The sequence below is a fragment of the Chiloscyllium plagiosum genome, chromosome 12 (assembly GCF_004010195.1).
Source record: "Chiloscyllium plagiosum isolate BGI_BamShark_2017 chromosome 12, ASM401019v2, whole genome shotgun sequence".
NCBI lineage: Eukaryota > Metazoa > Chordata > Chondrichthyes > Orectolobiformes > Hemiscylliidae > Chiloscyllium > Chiloscyllium plagiosum.
The window spans coordinates 14,925,805-14,945,126 of NC_057721.1; the positions used below are offsets into that span (position 1 = coordinate 14,925,805).

Sequence of the window (19,322 nt, forward strand, 5' to 3'; positions counted from 1 at the left end):
CGAACTCTGGAAAATAATCACCAACGCATCCACGATTTCTCGAGCCACCTCCTCCCTGGGACATAGACCATCAGGCCCCGGGGACTTATCAGCCTTCAGACCTAACAGTCTCTCCAACACCAATTCCTGGCAAATATAAATTCCCTTAAGTTCAGGTCCTTCAGCCACTGTTACCTTAGGGAGATTGCTTGTGTCTTCCCCAGTGAACACAGATCTGAAGTACCAATTCAATTCTTCTGCCATTTCTTTGTTCCCCGTAGTATATTCCCCTGTTTCTGTCTTCAAGGGCCCAATTTTAGTCTTAACCATCTTTTTGCCTTTCACATACCTAAAAAAACCTTTACTATCCTCCTTTATATTATTGGCCAGTTTACCTTCGGATTTGGATTTTTAACCAATTTTTGATCAAGTAATCTTGCAATCTTGTGAAGAAGTGCATGTGTGTCTACGTACATAATCAAACCTTAGATTTTAACAGTGAATCCTGGCTCTGTCTAACTACTCTTTCTTTTCAAATGACAACATCCATTCCCCCATCCCAATTGTATCCTAACCCAGAGGTAAATAAGTCTTAACAAATGTCATGATCCATACAATCATTGAGATGAATATTGATGGTCTGAGGGAGTCAGAGAAGACTTCTGAAGAGTATATTTATCCTTACAGGCTGCATGTCCATTATGGCTCTCCCAGGGGATTACATGACTGACAATGGGTGTAGTGAAGATGACAGAGCCAAGGGAAAGTGCTTACTTATGAAAATGATCATCATTATTTAGGGCAGGCTTGTCTTACTGATCAATTTATTAAGTTTAAAAGTCTGGAAACAAGTTAAATCCACAGATATATATGGAGGAATCATGGACATTTGATTTTGAGATACAACTCTATTCTTCACAAAAGAGTAGGGGAGAACAACACAGATATCATAGTTAAAGAGAAGTGTTTGATACATTAGATATGATTAGTATGGGGAGAGAGGAAATATGAACGGATTAGCATATGTGAAAGAGGATAAACCAATAAAGCCATTAGAAATGCTAACCATCTGTGAAAATAAGCCAAAAGGGAAAAATGGAAGGAAATAATCACCATTGTTGTCCAATTCTCACTGGATACAGGTTTAGTGCTGGAGGATTAGAGGGCCATTAATACTGTACCTTTCTAAAACGAAAGGGAGGGACAGAACAAATAATTACAGTCCAGTTTGTCAAACCTCAAATGCAGAGATTATCGGAACGAGTTCTGAATAAACTGCTACTGAAGCAGAAAGGGGTAATCAAAGATAGTCAGCGTGGGAAGATTATGTCTAACTAATTTGAACTTTTTGAGGATGTAAAAAGGAGGATTGATGAGGATTGTATAGTTAATGTAGTCTACATGGACTTCAGCAAGGCTTTTGGCAAGAGTCCACTTGGCAGATTAGTTATGGTAAAAACAATGACTGCAGATGCTGGAAACCAGAGTCTAGACTTGAGTGGTGCTGGAAAAGCACAGCAGTTCAGGCAGTATCCGAGGAGCAGTAAAATCGACGTTTCAGGAATACGGTCCAAGCTGAGCAGTTCATCTATCAGTGTTAGGTAATTATATCATTCCGTGTTATTTGCAAATGGTTAAGCTCCAAAATCTTGTACATTGGTCAAAATAATAAAATCAGAAGCTGACTTCTGATTATTGAAAGATAAAATTCATTTTGATGATATTTCAAAAGGAAAGAAAGAAAGAAACAGGGCTTTAATTTGAGATGGCTGATCAATTCAGACATAAACCAAATGTACTTGGCAGTGAAAATAGATCAGAAATAAATAAGTCAGAAAGTATGAAAAAACATGATGGGGGTAACCTTGAGTGATTGAGCAGTCTCCAGGTCAGTATTGTGGTAGAGAATGACGCTGTTTGTCATGCCAAAGCTTTCTCGTATACCCAGATGGTAAAACAGTGTTGGCTGCCGGAACACGTCGCTCATGTCCACCACAGCAATGTCTGTAAAACAAGAGCAGGGTCACTGATTAAGGAGCACACATTACAGCCTGTATTATTTTCTGCTAATAGCTAGAAAAATACCGCTCAATACAGCACACTTAGCATTCATTAAATTACTTTTAATAAACTATGATAAAATTACAATTTTTTTCAGTGTGTTTTATATTTATATATTAACTCTGGATTTGGGTGCTGCTGGCAATGATACTATTTGACTGTCCATCCCTTGAGAAATTAGGCAGTTGGTCTTCTTTCCTTTATACATCCAAGTGGCTTGAAGGGGAGGACAATTAGCATACTGTGGGTCTGGCACAGGTCAGCCAGAATGGGCAATGAGAGAGAGAGAGACAGCGTGAGAGTGAAAGAGAGTGACCGAGTCTAGAAAAAAAGAGTCCAAGTGAAACAGTTAGGAGAAATCTTTCAGTTGTTTTGGAAATCACTGTCAGACAGGACAGGTTACGAATAACACTGCATAAGGTGGTCGGCTAAGTGATAAACAGAAACTGATCAAGTAAAGCCAGTGCAGGCAGCACAGGGTAAGGGTTCAACCACTGCAGGTAGAACCAAAACTAAGATTAAAGTTGCCTTCTGGTGATTTGACTTAAAGTGCAGAAAATGAAGGCACGTGCAGAGGACAAAACTTTTGGCTAGAAAGCACAACCCAGAAATTAAAACTGAATGCTCTTGCTTTAATTTGCCTTTCATGTACATTTATATCATGATTGTAGAAATTCTGGGATACTTCGGGCAATGTTCTGTCAGATGTTGATCATACTGCACTACAATCAAGGCATGTGGTTATGGGCAATTTTCCCCAGCTGTTCGACACATGTTCAGAACAGTTCAGGCTGAGACTGGTTACAGGCCCAGTTACAAGACAAGTTCAGGGCAGCAGGCTGTTCGGCTTATTATAAGTTGCATGTCAACAATACTGTGACTGCTAGGCTAGGTTAGTTTTCTGATCCTAACTTTCTCTGTGCTCTTTCAGATTTCACTTCTCATCACCATTTGAAGAACATATGTTTTAGATTCAAGATGGCGGCGGAGTAAGGTGCTTCAGCAGGACCTCCTCCACTCCATCCACTCCTCTTCCATTTTATTCTCAGCCTCCACTCAGACCTGATGAGGAATCCTCTTGGCCTGGTGTAGCCGCCAGCCATCGAGGCCTGCTGGCCCAGCGTGACCTCAGCTGGTCTCAAGATGATTCCAGTGCAAACTCCCAGCCTTGTGAACCATAAGGTAAAGCCTGATGTGGTCTAGACTCAAGGCCGGGCGCCTGGACGGGAGGCTAGGTGCCAGCTAGGTTGGAAGGTTGCCATACTGAACATTTTTTCCTCCATTTTATAATTTATTCCCAAAATCTGAAATGCTGGACTTGTTACTTCTCTATTTTTCTAAGAACTGTAACTGAAGAAGCTCTACCTAGGGACCTTGAACCTAAGATGGCACCATAAGTGGCAACTTGTACACTTTTCACTATATTCATTTTAGCATGTGACAATAAAGCTAATTCTAGTTTTTTCCAGTGTAGTATTCTCCTTTAATTGTAACATATCCGAGAGAGAGAGAGAGATGTTTCAGCATTTCTGACAATTTTGTTTTGAATTAGTTCTGGTTGTAAATCACCAAAATCTGACAATGTGTAAAGATGTCTATAGATTCTCTTGGAAACTAATCTTCTGTTAAACCTTGATCTCTTTGTTTTCGAGTTGCCATTTGATATAAAGTCAAATTGTCAAATGCTCTTACATGAAGGTGCACGGTGGTCCAAATACACAAAGATATCTGTCTCTCCTTCTAGTTTGTCTTTTAAAACACCAGATGCAATCAGACTTACAGAATAAAGAACTCGTTCTTCCCAGGGCTTCTTGTATAAACCTGAAGCAATTTTGTATTATCTCTTCTATACTGTGCTTTGAAATGTAATATCTTCCTCTATTTCTGCTTTATTTAATCAAGATTGTTTCTGCCTTTTAATGAAATATGTGAAAACTTTTGCAGGAAATGTTTCTAATTCTTTGGAAACGTAACAGATTAGTGTTTAAATTTTTCTTTAACAATCAGTTCAATTTCATTAGATGTTTCAGTCTTCATCGCTGAAGCATATAAATTTTTTTCCAAATACTGAATTTCTTTTCAATACTGGACAACAAAGATGGCTTACTAATAAAGCTATATCCTGAAGTGTCTTTATGAAGGTTTTCAATTTTTCTCTTTTACAGTTTTTCAGAAATCTTCCTTAATTTCTTTCAAAATTGAAAATTTCTAATTGTTTCTGTAAAATCATCTTCAAACACTTAAATATCATTGAAATGTTCTAAATTGGAGAAAAACGGCATTTTATGTTTTTGTACAAAATGGATGAAAGCCTGACTTTTTGTAATATTTTCCCTTTTTTTGTGATTTCTGCACCAATTTTAGAACTGCAGAGAATTTGCACTCTTCCAGCTTCCTCTGAGCAGTTAGTGCCATTTCAGATGGAAGAAACACAAGTACCTTGGTTTTGGTGATAAATAGCCTGATGATGCAAATAGCCTGATGACTTCCATACACTGATCCTCAGGAGAAACTTAGGATCACACAATTAACAATGACAGAACAAAGAAGGAAAGCCCCCAAACAATGCATTTGGAAGAAACAGATCCTCAATCACCTAAAAAAAAAACAACTCTTTACATATTCATGAAGATTGATGAGACGATCCTAAATTTATCCTGGTAAAACTATAACCTTTTTTGGGAGGTGTAGGTACAACTATACAAGTAATGTAAATACTAAGTAGGCGGACATGGCTTGCGGGGAGATAGAGTCATAGAGATGTACAGCACGGAAACAGACCCTTCAGTCCATGCTGGCCAGATATCCCAACCCAATCTAGTCCCACCTGCCAGCACCCTCCAAACCCTTCCTATTCATATACCCATCCAAATGCCTCTTAAATGTTGCAATTGTACCAGCCTCCACCACTTCTTCTGGCAGCTCATTCGATACACATACCACCCTCTGTGTGAAAAAGTAGACCCTTAGGTCTCTTTTATATCTTTCCCTCTCACCCTAAACCTATGCCCTCTAGTTCTGGACTCTCCAACCCCAGGGAAAAGACTTTGCCTATTTATCCTATCCATGCCTTTCATAATTTTGTAAACCTCTATAAGGTCACCCCTCAGCGTTCAACGCTCCAGGGAAAACAGCCCAAGCCTGTTTAGCCTCTCCTTATAGCTCAAATCCTCCAACCCTGGAAACATCCTTGTAAATCTCTTCTGAACTCTTTCAACTTTCACAACATCTTTCCGATATGAAGGAGACGAGAATTGCACGCAATATTCCAACAGTGGCCTAACCAATGACCTGTACAGCAGCAACATGACCTCCCAACTCCTGTACTCAATACTCTGACCAATAAAGGAAAGCATATCAAATGCCTTCTTCACTATCCTATCTACCTGCAACTCCACTTTCAAGGAACTATGAACCTGCACTCCAAGGTCTCTTTGTTCAGCAACACTCCCAAGGACTTTACCATTAGAGTGTCTAGGTCCTGCTAAAATTTACTTTCCCAAAATACAGCACCTCATATTTATCGGAATTAAACTCCATCTGCCACTTCTCAGTCCATTGACTCATCTGGTCAATATCCTGTTGTAATCTGAGGTAATCTTCTTCGCTATCCACTACACCTCCAACCTTGGTGTCATCTGCAAACTTACTAACTGTACCTCTTATGCTTGCATCCAAATCATTTATGTAAATGACAAAAAGTAGAGGACCCAGCACCGATCCTTGTGGCACTCCGCTGGTCACAGGCCTCCAGTCTGAAAAACAACCCTCCACCATCACCCGCTGTCTTCTACCTTTGAGCCAATTCTGTATCCAAATGGCTAGTTCTCCCTGTATTCCGTGAGAACTAACCTTGCTAATCAGTCTCATGGGAAATCTTGTCGAACGCCTTACTGAAGTCCATATACATCACATGAACTACTCTACCCTCATCAATCTTCTTTGTTACTTCTTCAAAAAACTCAGTCAAGTTTGTGAGACATCATTTCCCACGCACAAAGCCATGTTGACTATCCCGAATCAGTCCTTGCCTTTCCAAATACATGTACATCCTGTCTCTCAGGATTCCCTCCAACAACTTGCCCACTACCGACGTCAGGCTCACTGGTCTATAGTTCCCTGGCTTGTCCTTACCACCTTTCTTAAACAGTGACACCACGTCAGCCAACCTCCAGTCTTCCAGCACCTCACCTGTGACTATCGATGATACAAATATCTCAGCAAGAGGCCCAGCAATCACTTCTCTAGCTTCCCACAGGTACACCTGATCATGTCTTGGGGATTTATCCACCTTTACCCATTTCAGGGCATCCAGCACTTCCTCCTCTGTAATATGGACATTTTGCAAGGTGTCACCAACTATTTCCCTACATTTTTTTCTTCCATATCCTTTTCACAGTAAACACCGATGCAAAATACTCATTTAGCATCTCCCCCATCTCCTGCGGCTCCACACAAAGGCTGCCTTGCTGATCTTTGAGGGGCCCTATTCTCTCCCTAGTTACCCTTTTGTCCTTAATGTATTTGTAAAATCTCTTTAGATTCTCCTTAACTCTATTTGCCAAATCTATCTGATGTCCCCTTTTTTGCCCTCCTGATTTCCCTCTTAAGTATACTCCTACTTTCTTTATACTCTTCTAAGGATTTATTCGATCTATCCTGTCTATACCTTACATATGCTTCCTTCTTTTTCTTAACCAAACCCTCAATTTCTTTAGTCATCCAGCATTCCCTATACCTACCAGCCTTTCCTTTCACCCTAACAGGAATATACTTTCTCTGGATTCTCGTTATCTCATTTCTGAAGGCTTCCCATTTTCCAGCCGTCCCTTTACGTGCGAACATCTGCCCCCAAACAGCTTTCGAAAGTTCTTGCCTAATACCGTCAAAATTGGCCTTTTTCCAATTTAGAACTTCAACTTTTATATCTGGTCTATCCTTTTCCATCATTATCTTAAATCTAATAGAATTATGGTTGCTGGCCCCAAAGTGCTGACACCTCAGTCACCTGCCCTGCCTTATTACCCAAGAGTAGGTCAGGTTTTTCACTTTCTTTAGTAGGTACATCCACATACTCAATCAGAAAATTGTCTTGTACACACTTAACAAATTCCTCTCCATCTAAACCCTTAACACTATTGCAGTCCCAGTCTATGTTTGGAAAGTTAAAATCCCCTACCGTAACCACCCTATTATTCTTACAGATAGCTGAGTTCTCCTTACAAGTTTGTTTCTCAAATTGTATTTAGTCTTCAATCGGTCTTAGATTCCTAGAAGCTGCTCGTGAAATTCATGTGGTCAACATAATAAATCAATAAAAAAATTTACATGTGCCACCAGTCTGTTTCTCTTATGCCATCTGCAGCTGCTTGCAGTATATCATGCAAAGGCAATTCAGGTCACGGCTGGTACTGTACACTGCCCAGAACCAAAGTACTGGGCCCCAATCCAACAATATGCTGCTCAAGAGATACATTCTCGGCTCATTTGGGCTTTAAGACAGATGCAAATGAGGCAGCCACTCTCTATATTTCTGCAGGGCCTGTGGAGTTTGATAGAAGTGAAGAGGAGATCACTATTCTAATATTATTTTTGAATTATTTTGTCATCTATCTCTTCTACCGATACTCCTATCACCCCACCCCATCCTCTTTCTGTTGCTTCAGACACCAACACTGGCCTCTCATAAGTAATGCTGCTTATTACGATGTCAACTGGTTTGTCACTGGAGTTGCTTGTTGCCACCATCCTCCTTGTTTGACTGGGTCTCAGGTTTACAGTGGCAGAGGAAAGCCACTAGGGAGTTAATGACAAGAAAAAGGCTCTTCTCTTAAACAAGATGTTGTCCAGTGCATGATAGCAATCAGGTACAAGTTACATTAGTAAGTTAAACATGATTTGGAGATGCCGGTGTTGGACTGAGGTGTACACAGTTAAAAATCACACAACACCAGGTTATAGTCCAACAGGTTTAATTGGAAGCACACTATCTATCGGAGCGACGCTCCTTCATCAGGTGATTGTGGAGGGCTCGATCGTAACACAGAATTTATAGCAAAAATTTGCAGTGTGATGTAACTGAAATTACTGAAATGTTTCAATGTATAATTTCAGTTACATCACACTGCAAATGTTTGCTATAAATTCTGTGTTACGATCGAGCCCTCCACAATCACCTGATGAAGGAGCGTCGCTCCGAAAGCTAGTGTGCTTCCAATTAAACCTGTTGGACTATAACCTGGTGTTGTGTGATTTTTAACTAAGTTAGACATGGTTGCTAAGATGTATGAGAGACACATGGATATAGGTCTTCACTCAACAAGACATTCTGCCTTTCTTCAACCGTTTACAGAGAAGAGCTTAATAAGTCTTCAATACTAACCCTTTCAGGTTCATTCCTTCATATAAGAAATGCCACTCCTTCCACAACAGGGAACTGCATTTTACTTGCCATGCTAAAAATGACAGATGAATTTTGACATAAATATCAAAATGTTGTTTTATAAGCCACTGCTATGATCCCAGCTGATGAAGATCAGCTCATAAATGATAATGTAAAAACATTCAAATGTCATACTAAGGCAAGGTTTCAGTGCAGTTAATTAGCAGGTTTTATTATTCCAGTAATCTGCTACTGGACTAATCATTTGGAAACATCACTTCAAGACTCACCATGGCATCTGAGGAATTTAAAATCAGCTCGTTATGTAAATTTGCAATTAAAAAGAGTATCAGTAATTATGATCTTGAAACTACTGATGAATTAAAAAAAAACATGCAACCATTTGGACTCACTTGAATTGAATGGACGTGTTTCAAGGATGGAAATGTGTTGCTGGAAAAGCGCAGCAGGTCAGGCAGCATCTAGGGAACAGGAGAATCGACGTTTCGGGCATTAGCCCTTCTTCAGGCTAATGCCCGAAACGTCGATTCTCCTGTTCCCTAGATGCTGCCTGACCTGCTGCGCTTTTCCAGCAACACATTTCCATCTCTGATCTCCAGCATCTGCAGACCTCACTTTCTCCTGGACGTGTTTCAAACTGATCTCTGTAGGTAAATTCTTTCAGATCACACAAAAGGAAGGACCATGTCAATGAGTCCTTTCCCTTCTCTGCACACAAAGTGAATGGCTTCTCTCAACTGTATTATTGGTGTGATCATTTGTGCAATAGTAAAGTGTGTGATTCATTGCATATCCCAATAAACAGATGACCTGAGTCACTTGGTAGGATAGAATTTGAGTATTTTTGAATAAACACACACGCTCTCCATGGTTTTCATCTTGCAGTCATCTGGATGGATACAAGAAAACCAAGTCTCAAAAGGGAACAACAATGCAAACTGTATGAGAGAAGAATGCTGATTGGTTGGCAAATGGGATCTGATTGGTCAAGGCTTCCCACAAGCTCTATTTAATTGGACAAGGCACTATTCCTGGACATATGCTGTTTACTGTGTATGAATACACATGGCTTTCTGCGAGCACAACTGAGCTACACTGCAAGTCCGAGTAATAATCTTAAATTGCTTGTTAGTGTAATTCCTCACACACTCTGGATTAGTGAGTAGGTGCTGTCTAATAACAGACTCTCACCTAATTTTGGGTCCTGTGTTCTGAGTTTTGCAAGCGTGGGCTGGTTGAGTACAGTCAGTAGGGTAATATGATACAGACTGGACATTCTTATGACCAAATTCGTCCGTTCATAAGCTTGCACAATATACAGAGATCAAACTCTGACTGAAGTAACTATTATTCTGCTGGACCGATTTAATGTGCATGCCAACTGGCATTCATCTTTCATCACTCAACAAAGTTGAATTTTAATTCCAACTCCAGTAGATCTTGACTTCCAAAAGACATTTTTCGGTGTTCCCAAAGAACAAAGAAAGAAAACTAAAACACCATAGACACTGCCTACAAAAACAGGCAGGAAAACCCAACGCAACAATTATTGTGTCTCCCTTCTCTTTTGCAATTGTTCTTTTTTCACAACAAATTAACCACAGTTACTTTTGTGGCATCAAAAATGCATCATGCATGGTGATAATGCGTAAAGTCTTACAAAATAGTGTGCAAACATCCTTTGGAAATTAGTATCTATCTGAAGGTTCCTGACAATTGAGAGGCAAGGAACATAAAGCAAAAAGGTTACTCTGGAGGCCGGGTCAACTATTGTTCACAGAAATAACACAAGATATCCATTAAAACCATAGGGAGAGGGGTTTTGATGGATGGTTTACTGAAAAGCTTTGGATCCTAAGACAGTCATGCCCCCTTTAGCATTTCTTACAATCACTGGGGGGCAATGGGCCAGTATTCACCTTGTGTGTCCCGTCAGAACATTGTCAGTAGCCAGACACTCCCTTGGGGAGGCAAACCATTGGACCAGTGTGTAACAAGAGAAACCTAACTCTGGAATAAGCCCCACTCAGAATTCTAATTCCCCAGAACCAATAGTTGCAACAGTGAGCAATGCTCTGGCTTTATAGCAAAGAAACATGCTCTCCCAATTCTTACAACTCAACACTGCAGCTTGACAGCCGCCATGCTAAACCTCTTATTTCATTTTCTTTTGAGACAGACTAATCATAAAAATAGAAACAATCATACAAACCACACAGCTAGTTAATGGTCAACTAGTCTGGGAAGTAGTTTAGAACATTCAAGGAAGACAGGTAAAAGAGGACCAGATAGATGTTCTTCTTTGCCAGACATTTAAATCACACTAAAATTCACCCTGTTTATATATACCATTTCAAATTCCTCCCTCTTTCCCAAAAGAACTAGACCATGCAAATTCTCAACACGTAAAAGAAAGCTGGTGAGGACTAAACACTGAATGCTTGTCTCATCCATCTTTTTCACAATAACATCCTTGCATCGGCACTATTCTCTTCAAACCTTCAGCCACACAAATGGGCACTGGCAAACCACCAGCTTCACCACATCATCATGTCTGCTCTCAGACCAGCTCACCATTTCAGCCACACTAGCCTGCAGAGATATATTGTTGCAATTAGCAAGAGTACTGCAAGAGCATGGCCTTAGGATATTCACATGCTCGGGTCAGCCATATAAATATACCTCTCAAAACTTCAGCTTCATTGTGCAGTCCATCCAGACTTCTGCATATTCCTTATTTCCTGTGCATGTCAGCTTTTGTATGAATCAGAAGATAGTCTACTAAATAGATCTAGTCACAGCTTTCCATATTAGTTGAGATGAAAATCAAATTTGAACCTCTTGCAGGACTTTAAGATGTTTGAACGTGAGGCTGCATCTGCAGTCAATGATGCCACCGGAAACATCAAGTGAATCTCCTGCCGATGTCTCTTGCCAAAGGCCCAGTTTTAAGCTTATTCATGATGGTCAGAATCATCTTGCTCCCCCGCTGCATTTTAGCATTTGGCTCATTCAGATGGATGAAACTGTCTGAGAGATATTCCAGCTTTGCCCACCATTAATCATCAGATAGTAGCTCTTTAGAAGGCAGTTCATATAATGTTGAAAACTGTCATTTCTCATGAATATGGGAGAGAACCTTCCCCTGCAATAACCACCACACCTCAGTGTTTAACAGCAAACTCTCATGCCTAGCCCTCATCACTGTACATGAAACAGAGAACAAATGCGATTTGAAGCAAGCCATGATTCTATATCCTTCGTGATTTTCATAGCTTGCTGTAATACTGCAGCTCTCTCAGGTGGCATTAATTTGGCTACAAGAGCTTCACGGTAGAAGATGCAATGTGAAAGCTGAACGTCAGGACTTTGCTCTTTTAACTTACTGACAAATCCTTTGACTTCCCCATCAGGGAGGCTGCTCCATCAGTGCAAATGCTCTACACAAGCTCGAAGCAAGTTTGCTTTCCATCAAGTAGGCATCTGTTACCTGAAATAGGTCAGTCACATGATTCAGTAGCTCCCTACAAAAGAAACAATTCTCCTGAATCCCCTCAACATGCCATACATTTGCCAACACCCAACAGAGTCCACTTATTTCTGGACTAGTCAATCTGCAGAGCAAACTTCCCACCGGTAGCTAACTTGTCTTGGAGTCCTTTCTTGATACAGAAGTTTATAAAATAATATAAAGTGGTATGGATAGAGTTAATGGCAGTTGCCTTCTCCCTATGTTGAAGGATTTCAAGATTAAGTGGCATATTTTTAAGGTGAGAGGAGAGATATTTAAAAAATACATAGGGGCAATTTCTTTCTTTTACACAGAGGGAAGTGCATGTGGAATGCACTTCCTGAGGAAGCAGTGGATGTGGGTGCAATTACAACATTTAAAAGATATTTGGTTAAGTACGTGAATAGGAAAGGTTTAGAGCAATGTGGGCCAGGAGCAGGCAGGTGGGCCTAGTTTAGCTTGGGATTATGTTCAGTGTGGACTGGTAGGACCGAAGGATCTGTTTCCATGTTGTTTGACTCTGTCATCAATCTGCCATTTAACTGTACTGTTAGAGTGGAGTTTTGTTGATCTGTTTTGCAGCATCAGATGCTACCATCACACCTACCTACACCCTTTTTTTTCCCATGCAGGCAAGATTTAGGTTTGGGCAATGGTATGGAGCTTCTTTGATTTTGCTTAAAGCCCCACCACCAGGCAAGTAGCCTCTTTATCTGATACCCATGCACACTGCATCAGATGTTGGGTCTGTTTAATGGAGATGGATAGTCTCTCAAGAGATGGATGCTGTGTATGTAAATAGTGTCTTAAAACGTACCTGGTGCCATAGCAATGTTTGCCAACTTTTGTCTGCAGAGGAGACATTCAGCTAAGGAGCAAGCAACATCTCCAGTGCTTAAAATCCAAAGGCCAGGTAGCTCTCATTGTACTGTCTGTCTGTGAACAGTTCTTGCTTTTTATTCTTTGTGTTCAGATGTTTCATCGACTGAATTAGCAGATGAATCACCTCTTTTGACAAGAAATATATCCATTTCTAAGAATCAAAGACTTTGATAAATGGAATGAGCAAAAAATAAACAAAATTCCAAAAACGTTCCCATTAAAATAATGTGGAAATGTGTCTGGGCTGGTATGTCAGTTCAACAGCCATTTTATTTGCTCACATCATAACTGTTCATGCCCAGTTTTTTGGCTGGTTCTGCACATGTGCGGATGAGAATTCTCAGCACATAAACATGGTATCAAAACGTAGCACTGCTCCCGAGAACCTCACAGTACTACACACCTTGCTGGGGCAAACCTCATGAAAATCTCTGGAACAATTAATATTTTATAAAAGTTTTTGAGTTGTAACTAGTTGTGTTATATGTCAACAGGTCATGATTACTTCACCGCAGCTGGAATCCATTTACTTGTAATAAATAAAGATAACAAAAGAGGTAGCAGAGGCGTCCGTAGTGATCTTTTAGGCATCGCTAGAATTAGAGAGGGACACAGAGGACCGGAAAATTGTTAACATCACACCCCTGTTTAAAAAGGGACTAAGGCAAAAAATGGACAATTACAGACTGATTAACCTAACCTCGGTTATGGGTAAGATCCTGGAATCCATTGTGAAGGATGAGATTTCTGAATACTTGAAAGTGTATGGTAAAATAGGGCAAAGTCAGCATGGTTTCATCAAGGGGAGATCATGCCTGACAAATTTGCTAGAATTCTTTGAGGAAGTAATAAGCAGGTTAGACCAAGGAGAGCCAATGGATGTTATTTACATGGACTTCAAGAAGGCATTTGATTGATGTAATTCCTGCCCTCCCCTTCACTGTTTGATCACGCAGCATTGCCCTCTGAGAAGGGCACTGCTTGTCACTGGCCACTTGGGTGTTTCTTTTCTTCCAGGTGGTGGAATATAAATAATGATTTACACACTTGTCGTTTTTTCACTGTTTCCAACACCTGCACACATGTGCAAAATAGAAAAAACAAGAAAAAACAGAGGAAAAAAAGCATCTCAGAGGTTTTGTTAAAAGAAAGGCACCATACAAAAGGCTACTGAGTAAGATAAGGGCCCACGGGCAAGGTGCTAAAAGGAATAGAAGTTTGGATGTCTGACAGAAAGCAGAGAGTGGAGATAGAAGCATCCTTCTCAGGATGCAGCCAGTGGCAAGTGGTGTTCTGCAAGGATCAGTTTTAGGACCACAACCTTTCACTTTATACACCTGGGATGAAGGAACTGAGAGCATTCTGGCTAAGTTTGCAGACAATATAAAGATAGGTAGAGGGATAGGTTACATTGAGGAGGTGGGGAAGATCCAGAAGGATAGGTTAGGAGAGTGGGCAAAGAAGTGGCAGATGGAGTACAACGTGGGAAAATATGAGGTCATGCACTTCAGTAGGCAGAACAGAGGCGTGGACTAATTTTTAAATGGGGAGAAAATGCAGCTATCTGAAGTGCAAAGAGATTTGGAAGTTCTAGTCCAGGATTCTCTCAAGGTAAACTTGCAGTTGAGCCAGTAGTTAGGAAGGCAAATGCAATTTTGAAAGGACTTGAGTATAAAAGCAGGGAATTACTTCTGAGGCTCTATAAGGCTCTGCTCAGACCACATTTGGAATATTGTGTGCAGTTTTGGGCCCTATGTCTCAGGAAGGATGTATTGGCCCTGGAGCCCGTTCAGAGGAGATTCACGAGAATGGTCCCAGGAATGAAAAGCTTAACATAAGAGAAATGTTTGAGGACCCTCGGTTTATACTCAATGGTGTTTAGAAGGACGAGGGGGGACCGAACTGCAACTTACAGAATACTGAATGATCTGGACAGAGTGGACGTTGGGAAGATGTTCCATTGGCAGGAGACACTAGGACCAGAGGGAATTGCCTTAGAATAAAGAGAAGACATTTTATAATGGAGATAAAGAGAAACTTCTTCAGCCAGAGACTGGTGAATCTATGGAATTCATTGTCACAGAAGGCTGTGGAGGTCAGGTCATTGAGTATATTTAAAACAGAGATAGACAGGTTCTTGGTTGTAAAGGGGATCAAGGGTTACTGGGAGAAAGTGGGAGAATGGAATTGAGAAACTTATCATCCATGATTGAATGGTGGAGCAGATTTGATGAGCTGAATGGCCTTATTTCTGCTCCTATGTCTTATGGTCTTAAGGTACAGAAACCCAGTCTGTGCTTTCTGTCAACTTGAGTTTAAAAGACAGGTAAATTGTGGAATTCTATGACAGCATCAGGAATAGTAGGGTTTGATTTCTACTGTACTATACAATGAGGGGTAACTTGCCTTGTGGGAAAGTCAAATGGAAGCTGGAGAAAGGAGACTACAGTCAGACAAAGGAACACCACCACAGTCAGTTGGGATTGTTTGCTTCCAGTCCAGGGTGTTGACCATGGTGAGTCAGGCACTTGGTCATACCAGAATCTGAGGACCCATGGCCTTGCAGTGTGGGAATTGGGCCATGGTCAGTAATGCAGGTCGAGTGCAAAGAGTCTGGTAATTGCAGGTTAAGTCGATTGGGATGCTATTGAGACATCAGTCCAAGGGGTTTAGAATTATAGAACCCCTACATTGTGGAAGTAGGCCATTCAGCACATCAAGACCACATCAACGCTATTAAGAACATCTCACCTCATTCTGAAATCAGGATCAATCATGGGAAAAAGCTTCCAATGACTGTATTTTCTTATTCAAGCAGCAGTTTTTATTGTTAGATAGATAACTTGCAAATATTTTCCACAACTTCAGCAAATTATGTTGTGATTCAATGTGATTCATACATACTTTAATATAATTTATTTTAGAGTTTGGATTTTGAACTAGTGACATATGGAATTTGATCTCTGCGTATGTGAAAGTGTTTAATGATTAACTTAAGGCTTTCTGAAGTCATGGTTTATTAAGTGTAATAGGTATAACAGGAGGCTAATAGGAGTTTGTCTACATTAGGAAACTTTGTATGCACTGACAAAATAAACAGTGCTGTACATCAGACTTCAGTTGGAAGGATCCAGAAGGATATTTTTGGCTAAGGGGAAACACACACAGCTTGAAGAAGGATTTTTGGTTTCAGGTTACAGAAGATGTTTTGAAACTGTACATGTAAAACAGTTTCTCCTAAAGGAACCTTAGAATTGTCAAGAAATAGGTTTCCTCGCGGTAAGGAGTTCAGATCAAAGGTTCCAGACAAGAAGTGTTTGGTTAAAATGCTGAAGAGATTACTTGAAACTGAGAAGGTCTAAGCTCAGTTGTAAGAAAAATCTTGGAAGATAGTTTCAGGTTCTCAAGACCAGAAAATGAAACATCAGATACGTGATAGAACAGGGAATTCTCTCTGAAGTGAATATTATAAAGGGGTGCCATTTCACTTAATGGGATTGTATTTTACTATGTATTTCAAACTCTTTGAACATATGTTTTATTTAAAGAGCTTGGTTTATTCAGTTTTATCTTTTGCATGATAAACTTCTGTTTTATTCTTAAAACTAATTCTGCAACATTGCACATTTGTATTTCACCAAAATAAAACAAGGTGTCAGATTTTTATCTGGTAATAAATTGGCAATGGGGAAATGCAATGAGACCTGTCAGCCCTTGTACACCAGTCACTGGAAGGAAGCAGGCAGGTGCAGCAGGCAATGAAGGAGGCAAATATCATGTTAACCTTCATAACAAGAGAATTCAAGTCCAAGACCAGGAATGTCTTGCTGTAATTGTACAAAGCCCTGGAGATCGCACTGTGCAGTTTTGGTTTGCTTAACTGAAGGAAGTTTTTCTGACTATGGAAGGAGTGTACTACCGGCTTACCAGACTATTCCTGGAGATAACAGGACTGATATACAAAGAGAGATATCAGGTAGGACTATAATTCACTGGAATTCAGAACAGTGGAGGAATCTCAGAGAAACCTACAAAATTCTAACAGGATTGTACAGGGTGAACACAGGAAACAAATTTCAGATGACCAGCAAGTCCAGAACTAGAAGTCATAGCCTAAGGAGATGGGAAAGGCCATTTAGGACTGAAGTGATGAGAAATTTCTTCAACTTGATGGTAGGGGGCCTTTGGAATTCATTGCCACAGAAGTAATTGAGGGAAAAACATTGAATGTTTTCAAGTAGGCAGACGTAATTCTTAGGGCTAAAGGGGTCACAGAGTCTGGGAAGACAGCAAAAACAGCCTATCGAGCTAGGTGATCATCTTGAATGGTGGGACAGGCTCATAGGGCCAAATGGCCTACTCCGACTTCTATTTTCTGTGTCTCTATGAAAGGCCATCTCATTAAAACCAGAAAAAAGAATCTATCAAGCCAGACTTCAGTCTGGTTTCTGGCTTGTCCTGTAATAGCATTAATTGGGATGATAACAATTTTCATGTTACTTATCAACAAAACATAATGAGTACAACGGAACAAACATTATGATGCCTTGTATGCCACGAACATTAACTAACATTTTTACTGTAACATGTAGTTGCTGCCTTTCACTAGCCTTTGTGCAGCACTGGCAATCTCTTGGAAACATTCATTTGCTCTGATCTTAAGCAATATATTTGTAATGACACTGCAGCTTCCTGCTAATTAGTCTCTGGGCATTCATTAGTCCATTATAGAGGAAAGGCCAGGGGTGAATTCAATGGATTCTGGCATGTGGGTCAGGTTACCACTTGTGCCATTTTTATACCATATCAGCCACTCTACAGGGAAAATTATTAATAGGACAGTACATAAAGACAGACACATCACATTTTGCAGTACAATTAATCCATGTGTCAACAAACACAGTTGCTGAACCAAATGCAACACCCCAATACATAGGAGCCATCATCATATCTTCACCCTGCATATGTGGGCTAATGCTGGTTGTTAATTTTGGTGGACTATTTCTGAACTGAGAGCTTGTTTTCAGACTGCCAGGTTTACATACTGTTGTGCTTTTTAATGTGCACTTTACACTTGAGGTAAAACAATATGGTATACTCCAAATAGTACTATCTTGAGGTGGGGCGAGTGGGTTCCAGAGATTGGAGCAGTACTGGGTTGACAACATGCCCTGCATTTCTCTAACTGCCCTTGGGAAAGTAGTGGTGAGCTGCCTCCTCAATTACAGTGATCCATGTGGTGTCAGGGCACCCAGAATGATGTTAGGGAGGTGTTCAACCCAGTGACAATGGAACAGTAGTGTTATTAGGATTGTGAATGGCTTGGACAACAACTTGCAAGTGGTGGTATGCTCCATGTTCCATTTGGAAAAGTTCTCAGTGGTAAAGTCGACCAATTTTGTGCTGCCTTCTCAGTAATCCTTATCAGTGAGAAGGGTAGCTGGTAGAGCAGTTAAAGGAATTGTTCTTGACTTAGTGAAATGGGGCAATGAACACAAAGTCAAGCCGATCACACTAAATATTTGCAAATCTACGGTTAGCTCAGCTAGAGAACTGTGTATAATTCTGTGCACCACACTTTATCATGGATGCCAAGGCTCTGGAAAGGATACAGAGAAGGTTTACTCAGAAATGGTAAAGGTAAGGATGGGGGTATATTTGCTTGATATGTGGAAAAATTGGGATTATTCTGAGGTGCAGAGAAGATTAAGGAGAAACCAAAGAGATAATCAAACTATGAGGGACTTTGATAGAGCAAGTTGGTAAAAAAAAAACTATTTTCTTAGGCACTGGATCAGTAATCATAAATATTGACCTTATCTAATTAGGAAGAGAACTAAAGGGGGAAAATGAAGAGCAATTTCTTCATACAGACGACTACTAAGATTTGAAAGATGTGGCTCAAAATGTGGAGGGTCAGATTCCAAAAAACAATTTGTCTTTTAATTGGCATCACATGAGGTTGTCAATCAGTGGCATCGTGGGGAAGGAGGGAGGGGACGAGAGAGAGAGAGGAGGAGAAAGAGAGAGAGCGAGAAAGACAGAGCGAGCGAGAAAGACAGAACGAGCGAGAAACGCAGAGCGCGAGAAAGACAGAGAGCGAGAAAGAGAAAGAAAGAGAGAGAGAGAAAGAAAGAGAGAAGAGAGAGACAGAAAGAGGGAGGAAGGGGGAAGAGAGAGAGAGAGAGATAGAGAGAGAGGAGGAGAGAGAGAGAGAGTGAGAGGAAGAGACAGCGAGAGGAAGAGAGACCGAGAGCGCGAGAAAGGGAGAGAGCACGAGAAAGACCGAGCGCGAGAAAGAGAGACAGAGAAAGAGACAGAGAGAGGGAGAGAGAAAGAAAAAGAGAGACACAGAGAGAGAGAGAGAGAGAGACAGAGGCAAAGAGAGACAGAGGAAGAGAGAGGGAGAGACAGAATCACAGAGTCATAGAGATGTACAACATGGAAACAGACCCTTCGGTCCAACCCATCCATGCTGACCAGATA

At 40.6% G+C, this 19,322-nt stretch overlaps 1 protein-coding gene across 2 annotated transcripts in view; it reads right to left on the minus strand.

Moving 5' to 3' along the window:
* map3k15 (mitogen-activated protein kinase kinase kinase 15) overlaps nucleotides 1-19,322 on the minus strand; it is a 137,445-nt gene that overhangs the window by 95,124 nt on the left and 22,999 nt on the right. For both annotated transcript variants that reach the window (XM_043700555.1, XM_043700556.1), the window contains one exon: nucleotides 1,844-1,983. In XM_043700555.1, coding sequence (XP_043556490.1) covers nucleotides 1,844-1,983 — 140 coding nt within the window. The remainder of the gene's footprint in view (nucleotides 1-1,843; nucleotides 1,984-19,322) is intronic.